The following is a 12,500-nucleotide window of genomic DNA, read 5'->3' on the forward strand; positions in this document are numbered from 1 at the left end:
GCCCGAAATACAAGAATTTCTTCAAAGGGAAATCGAAACCACATGTTCCCTTTGTCTGTTTTCAAAGTCAACCCACGACTAAAATTTTCTCCTCACTCGTGTAACTCTAATTATTCCGTAGAGTAGGCTGACAATTCTGTCAAATGTTTGAAATTTCATTTCTTTGATCAATATTAGTAACATTTAAAGTTTCTGTTTCGATTCTCGGTGCTGCAGTTACTATAAGTGCGTGACAATTGATCGAGTCAAAACTGAATGACATGCATGTTAATACATGTAAATTACACCTTCCCAAGCACTCCCTCGTTTGTCTCTGGCCGGGCTTTGCCATTGTAATTGTATGTCTGTAAATAACTTATTTACAGAGTCATCATTCCTGTTTACCGAGTCTGATGGAACTGACTCCAAGAAGGCCCGATTTAGAGAAGCAGTGAACAGTACAGCCTGACGGTAAGTCATTTGCATGTGCCATGTTAACAAGACCAACTTGCTCAATTCCTCAAATGACGTGATGTTAATTACCAGCTCAATTCCTAGTTTCTAAGGCAGCCGCGTCCAGGGTGGTGCAAAACAAGTCATTTCCAACAAGGCATTTATTTTGAACTTTCCTTAATTTTGCTTAGTGCTCTCACCGCCCTTGAACTTGAAGTTGCCACGGATACGTTAAACGAATTGAAAAACACAGAACATGGTTCTGTAATTATCCTTTCAACAAAACGGACAAAAGAGAAATGTAGCTTGCATCAAGCCCTTTTACAGGAATTCCATGTCCGTCAGTGGAAATTTATGTGCGAAAGATATCAGAGTCAGAGAAATTAAGTACAAATGGGAAAGTTCTCAAACTTTCTCTTTTTCTAGGAACGTCCTTGGTGAAACAAAGCACATTTGATAGGATCTCCGGTCATCGTCTAACTAAATGGCGAAGGGCGAGTCAGAAGATATAGTGAAGCGGATGCAAGAGCTTAGCATTGCGAAAACAATAGGCGATAGAGAGTGGGAGGGACATGCCTATAATAAACTGGCTGATGTTTATCACAGTCAGGGTAATTTTAAACAAGTCATAGAGTATCAAAAGCTACATCTTAGTATTGCTAAAGAATTAGGAAACAGGTCGAAGGAGGGAGAAGCGTATTGCAAACTGGGCGGTGCTTATCACCGTCTGCGTGATTTCCAAGAAGCCGTAGAGTGTCACAAACTACATCTTTGTATTGCTAAAGAATTAGGGATCAAGGCTGGGGAGGCAATGGCCTGTTTCAATCTGGGTGTAGTCTACAACAGCCAGTGCAATTTTAAGCAAGCCGTAGAATATCAAGAGCTAAGTATTAATATTGCTAAAGAATTAGGGGACAGGGATGGGGAGGGAAGAGCGTATGGCAATTTGGGCATTGCTTATGACAAGCAGGGTAATTTTAAAAAAGCCATAGAGTATCACGAACTATATCTTAATATTGCTGAAGAATTAGGGAACAGGGAAGAGGAGGAAGAAGCCTATGGCAATCTGGGCATTGCTTATCAAGGTCTGGGTAATTTTAAGCAAGCCATAGAGTATCAAAAGCTAAGTATTAATATTGCTAAAGAATTGGGGAACAGGGAAGGGGAAGGAACAGCCTATGGCAATCTGGGCAATGCTTATTACAAACGGGGTGATTTTAAACAAGCCATAGAGTATCACGAACTACATCTTAATATTGCTAAAGAAGTAAGGGACAGGGATGGGGAGGGAAGAGCCTATGGAAATCTAGGCAATGCTTTTTACAACCTATTTAATTTCAAACAAGCCATAGGGTATTACGAACTAGAGCTTAATATTGCTAAAGAATTAGGAAACAGGGGTGGGCAGGGAGGAGCCTATGGCAGTCTGGGCAATGCTTATCTAGGTCTGGGTAATTTTAAACAAGCCGCAGAGTATCACGAACTACATCTTAATATTGCTAAAGAATTAGGGAACAGGGATGAGGAGAGAGTAGCCTATGGCAATCTGGGCGATGCTTATCACAAGATGGGTAATTTTAAACAAGCCATGAAGTATTACACACTACATGTTAATATTGCTAAAAAGTTACGGAACAGGGATGGGGAGGGAAGAGCCTTTGGCAACCTGGGCAATGCTTGTGAAGATCTGGGTTATTTTAAACAAGCCGTACAGTACCACAAAGAACATCTTAATATTGCTGAAGAATTAGGGGACAGGAATGGGGAGGGAATTGCCTATCGCAATCTGGGCAGAGCTTATAAAAATATGGGTGATTTTGAACGCGCCTTTAAGTGCTTGAAACAATATCTCAGTATCGCTCAAGAAATTGGGGCCACGGATTGGGAGGGGTACGCTTTTGGACACCTCGGTGGAGCCTCTTTATCCTCGGGTAATTTTGAACAAGCCATAGAGTACACGAAACAATGTCTTGGTATTTTAAAGGAAGTGGGTAACAGGGCTGCAGAGGCATTTGTTTATCGCGAATTGGGACATGTGTATTCCAGACTAGGTCATTTTAAAGAGGCAATTAGGTGTCTCAAACAAAACCTTAGTATTGCAAAAGAGTTAGGGGACATTGTTCAAGAGGCAAAATCATGCTCTTTACTAGGTCATAATTATGAACGGGAGGGTTCTTTGAGTTTGGCTCTCGATTATTATCGATCGAGCGTAAAAATCTTTGATGACTTAAGAGGTCGTCTTCAGTCAGAAGATAAGTGGAAAATAAGCTTTCGTGATCTCCACAAGTGTGCGTACACTTCGTTATGGAGAACTCTTGTGAAGACTGGAGAAACTGACGAGGCTTTGTGTGCTGCTGAGCAAGGACGAGCACAAGCTTTGATCGATGTTTTGAAAGAACAGTATGGAGTTGACTCATCACCGTCCGCTTTACCTGAACCTAAGGAGACAATGACCTATATATTAAACAATTTAACTAAAGAAACAGTTTTTATTGCACTTGATGAAAATGCGATCAGTTTTTGGTTGCTGCGAAGAGGGAAAGAGATTCTCTTTAAGCAAAAGGAAATAGAACCTGATAGTTGCAAGTTGCTAATAGATGCTACTTTGAAAGACATTACTGAAGGTGTTCGGGTAATGTGCGAGGATCGGTCAATGGATAAAGTATGTGATGACCCGCCGTCGAACAGAGAAGCTGCTGAGGAAACAAACCAATCACCGTCCTCCTCTGTCAATTCTTTGCGCCAGCTGTATGATGTTATTATTGGCCCCATTGCAGACTTGCTCGAAGGTGACCAGTTAACCCTTGTTCCAGATGGTCAATTGTTTCTGGCTCCTTACTCTGCGCTTAGTGAATCAATCAGGATTCACATCGTTCCCTCCTTGACCGCTTTACGACTGATCGCAGATGCTCCCGAGGACTTTCACAGTAGGAGTGGGGCGTTGCTCGTGGGAGATCCATGTTTGGAAGAAGTTACCAACGTGTTTGGTAGGCCCGTTTGGAAGCAGCTTCCATTCGCCAGAAAGGAAGTGGAGATGATTGGAAAACTTCTAAAGACCACACCTCTCACCGGACGAGATGCGACTAAAGACGAAGTGATGAAAAGATTTGGGTCGGTGGCTTTGGTGCACATTGCCGCACACGGGAATGCTAAAACTGGAGAAATTCTGTTGGCTCCAAACCCAGGTTGGACATCCGATGTCCCTGGGAAAGAATGCTACATTTTAACAATGTCAGATGTACAAGCCGTTCGTCTGCGAGCAAGACTCGTCGTGCTTAGCTGCTGTCACTGTGGCCAGGGAGAAGTCAAGTCTGAGGGCGTGGTTGGTATCGCGCGGGCTTTCTTGTGTGCTGGTGCTCGCTCTGTTCTGGTGTCACTCTGGGATATTGATGACGATGCTGCCATGGAGTTCATGAAACACTTCTACCAACACCTGGCGGAAGGAAAAAGCGCGAGTGTGGCTCTTTACCAGGCTGTGAAATCCCTGCGCGAGTCAGAGCAGTTCCGTGACTTGAAGCACTGGGCTCCATTTGTGCTGATTGGTGATGACGTGACGCTTGAATTTGGAGAAAGGAAATGAAACAGAATGGTAAGTTTAGTTTGTGTTTAACTTTAAACAGAAGTAAATTTATTATAAACAAGGACAGCTTACTGCAAAGAAAGCTCAATTCTTGCCAGAGGAATAGTTGTAAAATCTTTTTAAATATTATTTCAATTACCAAGCCTTCCGCTGTTTATTAAAACCAGGGGATAGCTTTAAGAAAGGATGCCATGAGAAGATGTATGTTTTCGTGTTTCGTTGGTACCATGCGAAAATGCCTTACTTTTCTTACACTAGCCTTTTCCAGGCGTTCAGAAAATAAAAAGCAACGTAAATAAAATTGCGTTTCCCACTATTTTGATCTTCTGTTCTCGCACTAGTTAGTGTTTCAACCGTTTGAGATAAAGAACGAGTGTTACCATTTCCGCTCAGATTTTTAACAATGGTACCTTTGAATTTTATGAACTTATGTAATGACCTTAATGGAAGTCAAACTTCCGTTGAACGTTGTTTTCAATTGAGGCACCAGGGGTCTCGTTAATTAAGGGAAATTATTAATGTGTTGCTTAAAATATGTCGTCGGCTTCGTGGGTAGTGTCTTCAATTTTGTCCTTTTTTGTCTCTTTCTTTTATTCTGGCAAACCAAAAAAATTTAAGCTGAACTCCTGAACTCCTTTCACCTGAACTCCACAAACTTCTAAATTTAGAGCCTCAAGCGAAACTAATCCCTCACACATTTTTTGGTTGGCAGAAGTGTCATCATACTTAAGACAAGAGAGGACTACTAAGCGAGTATGACTGATCCATTGATGACGTCCATTTGGTGTGATGCAAACTATCCCGGGAACTTGTACGGTAGTGTAAATATTTTAGATGCAATGGCCCGATAAAAAAAACAAACAAACAAACAAACAATAAATAAGTAACAAATGAAAGGGAAACAAAATGAAGTTACTGCATTAAACCTTTGCTTTTGTGGTTCGTAATATGTCTGGAGAGCAGGACATGTACAGGCTTGTTTTTAGTGCGCAAAATGGCTCTTCACTTTATGAAGTTTTCAAAACGTAATTTTTTTTCTTTCGATGTAACGTTAAGAAAACTGGACACATGAATTTGACGTTACATTTAATTTTTCATAGCTGCATAACAAATAACATACCAACATTGTAAAGATATTTTGAAGTCATTTTAACAATTTTTTGAAGTCATTACTCGTTTTAAGACAATATTGAGAACAACGTTTTACTTAATTGTTAATTCAGAAAAAATGTGGTTACTTAGGCCAAATTTAACGGCTTATCTACCCATATTTAGAAGCAAGAACTTTAATTTTTTAAGAATGACGTTTCTAGTGTTTTCAATTTCACATGTAACTATAATTTTCTCCAAATCGTAGAAATTGTGTTTCTTTAAAAACTACGATATCTTAGCCGCAAAAATTGTGCTTGCCATTGTAAGTAAGGGCAGTCTCTAAGACCCTCAAAGTTAGAAAGAGCACAAAAGACCAAGCAATGAATTCAAACAGTCTAAGACTGCGAGTTAACTCACAGAAACCTGATTACAAGAAGGCGAAGACTCAAAAACTAAAATACTTCTCACTAACTCAGAAGAATGATGATGCAATTATTATCTTAGAACTGATCAGGGCTCGGTTGTTTGAAATTCCATTAATTTTGAGAGAACAAGTTAAGAAATACGCTGTAATTTTTGTTTTGTTTTGTTTTGTTTTTTTTTGTTTTTTTTTTTTCAAATGATTTCTTTTTGCTTTTTACAAGATGCCATAAACGAGTGGTCCTCTTATTTGCATCGTGGAATTATTTTATCTTAAGTCAAACATAAGAAAATGCTTTTATTATAATAGTTTTTTCTTTCCAGAGTGGACGTCAATTCTAAATTGGCGCAATGGTCTTTTAAACAACCTGGCGCAGATCTTTTCATGTATATATGTAAGTAACTAGGTATAAAAGTAGGTATAGGGCATTCTTCAATTGGGTGTTGAAGTAATTTTTGCGTTTGCTTTGGTTTTGCTTTACTATGCTTTCTGATTCGTCATCAAAACTCGTGGCACTTTCTCAACCAATGGGAAGCAACGCGAAAGCCAATCGTGCCTTAATGTCACACGTTTTCCCGCGCTTGGCCAAGGTTACAGGTTACATGTATTTGCTTTGAATTCTGATTGGTTCACCGAACTGTTTACATCTGTTCTGATTGGTTAGAGTAATTACTTTATGTCTGACACGTACTCAATTGAAAACTGCTCTATAAAGTCAGTAAGTAAGCTAGCTGTGTTTACATGATACCTGAACGACTTTCAAAGCGGTGGATTCGTTTCAATAGTATCATTCATTATCTGTAAAAACGATGTGATTTCAACCCAAACTTTTTACCGGATAAGGAATCTTAACTTTTGTACGAAAACTCATTCTGGGGTCATGTAAACGGGAGATGACTGTTTATTTTCATATTTCTTTTAAGTTTCAACATTTCATTACAGAATGAAACTGATAGCTTCATCAAACCTGCTTTTGTTAATCCTATATCAGCAAGTGTTCAAGTCGTAAGGGAATGGAAGTCTATCCAGTATCGTGTAAACCGCCCCACTAGAGAACAATAAGTGTTAGCGAATATAATAAGTGAGACTGTTGTAAACATTAACATTAAAAAAAGTGAAATCTGTAAAACGTGTTTGGTTTGAGAACAGTAGAATCCAAATATTTTATTTTATTTATTTTAAGCTGAGGGGGAACCGTCGCGGAGATTTTGCTGTATGTTGGCCAAAACAGCTCAAATATTTCACAAAGAACCTCACAAAAAAAACGCTCTTAGAGCAGCGGGAGGAAAGTTTGAAATGATTTCTCCGGGTGATAATAGAATACAATCAGTTTTTAATTCACACGAAGAACTTCAAAAGATTGGTCAATTTTTTCAAGTTTCAATCCATTTCCATCTTACCAATCTGCAGACAAAAATAATTGACTCTAGTTTTTGTTCCCTAGAAGAGTTGTTTTTAACAAAATTGAACCATTATTTTAATGTTTCCATCCGATACAAACATTTTTTTCGCTATTCAAAGTGGCACTTAGAAAAAGTGACACTGCCCCTTTAAAGACCTCCGAAGCCACCGTTAAGGTCCTTTCTAGACAGATTCATACCCAGTCACTATTTCTATGTTTGTGGGGCGAGAGAAGAGTGGGCACGAGAGTGGCCTTAATTCACTCTCTTATCCAATCTTCGCGCGTTATAAAAATAAAAAGAGCGACCGCTCACGAGCATTAACCTTAGACAGGTCACGAATAGACCAGCTTACAATTGAGCAAACAAAAGAAATCAAAAGCCTTTCAGTTTTACGTGCATAGGGAAGACTGGAACAGCGACAATCTTTCGACGCACCATCTTCGACATGCTAGATAAACAGCTGAAAGACCGTTATGAAAATTAAACACTTATTGGCTAAAAAAAACTGAACGACAAATTAACAACAAATGCTCACCTAAAATGGCTGATAAATATATCAGCCTGTAAATTTTGCATGACTCTCAGAAAAATTAAAACTATTTGACCGCTTTCGGTCGGCTCTGTTCGGTAACTTCCGGTATACTGAATTCGGCCATTTTGTTCTCATGTTAAATTTCCAAAACCACCGATTTAATTATCGATCTCGGATTGACTTCTAAATATCCCCCCACCACGTCACTCTGAAGATTAATAAACCCATCGCCCTTGCCCAAAGTCGAGCTCAACTGTAAATAAATCAGTTGTGCTTACATCTAAGACTTAGGCCTGGTTACATGGCATGAGGGAAGATGGCCCGTCGAAAGATAAGGCGCGCGTTAGCGCTGTGCACGTAACATTGAAAATGGCTGAAAGATACTCCAGTGTTACGTCTTCTGTCATTATACAATGCGTTTATAGACCAGCCCTCCCCATCTTCATAATAAAACATAATAGATGTCTACAGGTATTTTACCCATCGTAACCGCTATATGGATATCCATTCGGTACAAATTGGTCAATCTCGTTGATGCGTCAAATGGAAGTTATCGATTTTTCAAGAAGTTTCGATTTCTAACGGATAGTCTTTTTCTGTTTCGCAAAGTAGTGTTCATTGTAAACAATGAAACATTAATTTATTTAAATGAATGGTCCTGTCCATTTTAGCGTGGAATATTATAAAATGGAGGGGTGGTTAATCATGTCTTATGTATAAGGAGGGTAAGATTTTATGTTTCCATAATGCAGATCTCTCCAAGATCTGTTTGGTGTCCAAATTTGATACAAATTGACCCAATATTAAGCGCGTAATGACTTCTTGTGCCATATGGCACTCTTGTACCGCTGTAATATTGAGATCGATGGGGATGTTTAGTCGTTCCCTATATTACAGTCGGACCTCTATTAAGTGGCCACCCTGGGGACTTTGAAAACTGGCCGCTTAATAGACGTTGGCCGTTTAATAGAGGTACAATAAAACTTGGGTAGAAATGGCAGTCAACGTAATTTTATTGCCTCTATAGAGCAAAACGCTTGTTGAAAGGTGAACATTTGTGAAGATGAATGCAAAAATCATTGAAACAAAACATTAAGTGCCCTATATTTCCGCATTTCAAGTCCGTGCAAAGTTCTAGCTCTAACACATAGAGCACGTAGTCGATAAGTACAGAAAAATATGAAAATCTATGTAACAAAACATCTTCTTGCATCAACAGTCTGTAAAAAAAATTTAGCTCAAAGTATTTTACAGACGATTTATTTCAAATAAATCGTCACTGCTGTTTGCCGTTGTAGAACTCGAAGTAACGAGGAGATCAAGTCATTTGACTTTCCGATAAATTGGGCAAGGTCCTGGTAACTGTAAAACAGAGCAAAGTGTCAGAGTTGATCGGTGTCATTGTAGTGGAGATTAAATTGCAGTTCTTGTTCTAATCAGTCATCACCTTCATATTATCTGTCACCATTTCGCTTGAAAAGGTAATTTGCTGTAAAAAAAAAAAAAAAACCAATAAATACTAAACTTGCATTTTACTGACAAATAATTCGGGACTTTGGAAAGTGGCCGCTTAATGGAGGTTGGCCGCTTAATAGAGGTCGGACTGTATAAAAAGTTTAATATCATACAATGGGTCCCACACCCCTGGGTGCATGATTTTCAAAGCCGCGTTCACGTCCGGTGTGTCCCGTAAAAGGTGGTTTAATTAGTCTCCTTGTTCCAAGATGCAAGTCTCCGGCTTTTTTATGTGATCGATATTACTACATCTTCTCCAAATGAGGGTGTAGCACGATACAAAACTTTTGGATGCAGGGGACCACACGACGTAAAATAAACTGTTCTAAGCTGATGAGATTCCAAGAAATCGAAACTGCAGTCTTGCATGAGAAACAATATTAGACACTTGCCAGAAGAAATTTCACTAGCATAATAGCTATAGAGACTCACAAGAGAGTTGTCTATCTTAGCTTCGAATATCTGCTGCGGATGCGAGCTAAGCCACGAAATAATGGAGGTACATTTCAGCTCTAAGAACACAACAGCTGTTTTTCAGATAAGAAGCAACTCAGCGAGCTAAAAGACAGCGCAACAAGCTATAGATCGTTTTCACGTGACGTCACGCGTTGGCCCGCCGCCGTAATGCTTTTGGTGTACCACTTTTGATTGCATAATACGGCATTGGTAGGTCACAACTGCAATTCCCGGGGGGGGGGGGGGGGTACTCCCCTATATAAGGTATATAGGTATGTGCCACCCCAAAGGGTATGGTTTTTGAGCCGTTTTGGTCTGAAATAGAGTATAGATTTTGACAATTACGGTCTGTAATCGGGTCGGGTTTTTGGGGCGGGGAACATTTACGAAAGCTTACAAACATATTTTTCTTCTCAGTACGTAACTGGAACGACTAACTGATAGCGAGAAAAAGAAATAGATAAACTATGTCATTCCAGCTTACTTTTACTCTTTGCGTCAACTTCCGTTCGGCCCTGATGCATAATTATCAGGTCTGAAAACGGGTATGAATTTTAGAGGTCAGGTCTGAAAACGGGGTTGGAAAATGGCATGTTTAGGTCTGAAATAGGGTCGGGATTTGAAGACCCGGGCGGCACACCCCCACCAAGAATTCCGAGGAGTACCCCCCCCCCCCCCCCCCCCCCCCCCGGGCTGCAATTCCAGACCTGCTCCCGAGAGTTTCCAAGTTTTTTATCAAATCTCCCGGTCTCCCGGTTAGACCACCAAATACCTACTGTGGCCTTTTTCAATTTTTTTTTCATTAATTTCATTATTGTTTTTTGAGATGTCAAATCGGATCGTTTTCACCTGACGTCACGCATTGGCCCGCCGCCATAGTGGTGTACCACTTTTGATTGCGTAATTGGTAATGCGGCATTGGTAGGTGGGAATTATTCCCACTAGTAAAAATGGATTTAAACAAAAGCGAATCAAGCTCCTAGGATAATTCGAAGGTTGCCTATTCTTTTCCGATGTCTGAAAATGCAAAGAAGCTGGATTTGCCGGTCAGAGATCGATATTTGCAGCAAATATCCACAATCGGAATCGATCCAGTGTTGATCGAAGGGAAGCACTTTCAGCCTGACTGTTTACCTCCGGTCGAATCCACAGATATCTTGTGTTATCTCGTTTGGGAGACAAGCTTCTACACTCATTATTTGACATCTGCTGCTACTTTTTTTTTAATCCACAGAGTATATTCTTTTCCGAATTCAGCGATTGTTTAATCTTTTCCATGCGATTTATAGTTTTTGAGTTTTGACGTTGCGCGCAGTGTACCAAGCTGTTGCATTCATTTGCCTCTATCTCTCTTATTATTTGTGCTATGCTGCTACTTTTTTTTAATAGATAGTGTATTCTAATCCGAATTCAACGAAAGTTTAAACTTTTTCATACGTGTGTAATTTAACGAAAATTGACTTACGCGTTCACAAGCTTTTGCACTCATTTGCCTCTATCTCTCACAATATTTGACCTATGCTGCTACTTTTCTTTTAATGGATAGTGTATTCTAATCCATATTCAACGAAAGTTTAACGTTTTTTATACATTTATAATTTTTGAGTTTTGACATAGCGCGCACAAGTCATTGAATTTTTCTGGTGTGTAATTTAACGAAAATTGACTTACGCGTTCACAAGCGGTTGCATTCATTTCCCTCTATCTCTCTCATTATTTGAGCTATCATGCTATTTTTTTTCTAATAAATAGTGTATTCTAATCCAAATTCAACGAAAGTTTAAGCATTTTCATACAATATATAGTTTTTGAGTTTTATCTAAGCGCGCACAAGCAATTGAATTTTTCCGGTGTATAATTTAACGAAAATTGACTTACGCGTTTACAAGCTTTTGCATTCATTTGCCTCTATCTCTCACATTTTTTGACCTATGCGGCTACTTTTCTTTTAAATTCACATGGTTTTGTTTTCCAAATTCAGCAATAGTTTAATCTTATCCATAAAATTTATAAATTTTGAGTTTTGACTTAGCGCGCACAAGTAATTGAATTTTTCCGGCGTGTAATTTCACGCTAATTGCGCTACGCGTTCACAAGCTGTTGCATTCATTGGCTTGTATCTCTCTTATTATTTGTGCTATTGTGCTATTTTTTTTTTAATGGATAGCGTATTCTAATCCAAATTCAACGAAGGTTTAAGCTTCTTCATACGATTTATAGCTTTTTAGTTTTGACTTAGCGCGTACAAGTCATTGAATATTTTCGGTGTGTAATTTAAAGAAAATTTGGTTACGCGGTTACAAGCGGTTGCATTCATTTGCCTTTTTTTCTCTCATTATTTGTCCTGTACTGTTTATTTTTTTTTTATAATGGACAGTGCACTCTTTTTTAAATGTAGCAAAAGTTTAAGCTTCTTCATACGATGTATAGTTTTTTAGTTTTGACTTAGCGCGCACAAGTCATTGAATATTTCCGGTGTGTAATTTAACGGAAATTGGGTTACGCGTTCACAAGCGGTTGCATTCATTTGCCTCTATCTCTCTCATTATTTGTGCTATGGTGGGTTTTTTTTTTTTAATTTACAGTGTATTATTTTTCCAATTTAGCAATAGTTTAACCTTATCCATACAATGTATAGTTTTTGAGTTTTGATGTTGCGCGCACAAGTAATTGAAATTTTCCGGCGTGTAATTTAACGCAAATTGCGCTACGCGTTCACAAGCTGTTGCATTCATTTGCCTCTATCTCTCTTATTATTTGTGCTATGGTGCTATTTTTCTTTTAATGGATAGTGTATTCTAATCAAAATTCAACGAAAGTTTAAGCTTCTTCATACGATTTATAATTTTTGAGTTTTAACTTAGGCCATGTTCACACGTATCCGGAATTTTTTTTTTCCGCAAATATTTTTTTGCGGATTCGAAAATTTTCGCGTCCACACGCAGCGTATTCGAATCGTTTTCAGCCGTCCACACGTATCCGATTGTATCCGGAAATTTTCTGATTTGCTCTAGTGCCCAGTTCTAAAATTCTCTCTCCATTCTTCTTCGATCATTCTGCCATTGATAA

The 12,500-nt window shown here is 38.9% G+C and overlaps 1 protein-coding gene across 1 annotated transcript; it reads left to right on the plus strand.

The window, feature by feature from the left end:
* Nucleotides 1-916: 916 nt before the first annotated feature.
* LOC146482889 (uncharacterized) lies at nt 917-3,747 on the plus strand. Its single transcript, XM_085106490.1, has 3 exons — nt 917-1,643; nt 1,779-3,617; nt 3,731-3,747. Exons 1-3 carry the CDS (start codon nt 917-919, stop codon nt 3,745-3,747), a joined length of 2,583 nt encoding a protein of 860 aa, XP_084962616.1.
* Nucleotides 3,748-12,500: the final 8,753 nt, after the last annotated feature.

Source organism: Pavona decussata, unplaced genomic scaffold, assembly GCF_977016875.1.
Source record: "Pavona decussata unplaced genomic scaffold, jaPavDecu1.1 SCAFFOLD_41, whole genome shotgun sequence".
Classification (NCBI taxonomy): Eukaryota; Metazoa; Cnidaria; class Anthozoa; order Scleractinia; family Agariciidae; genus Pavona; species Pavona decussata.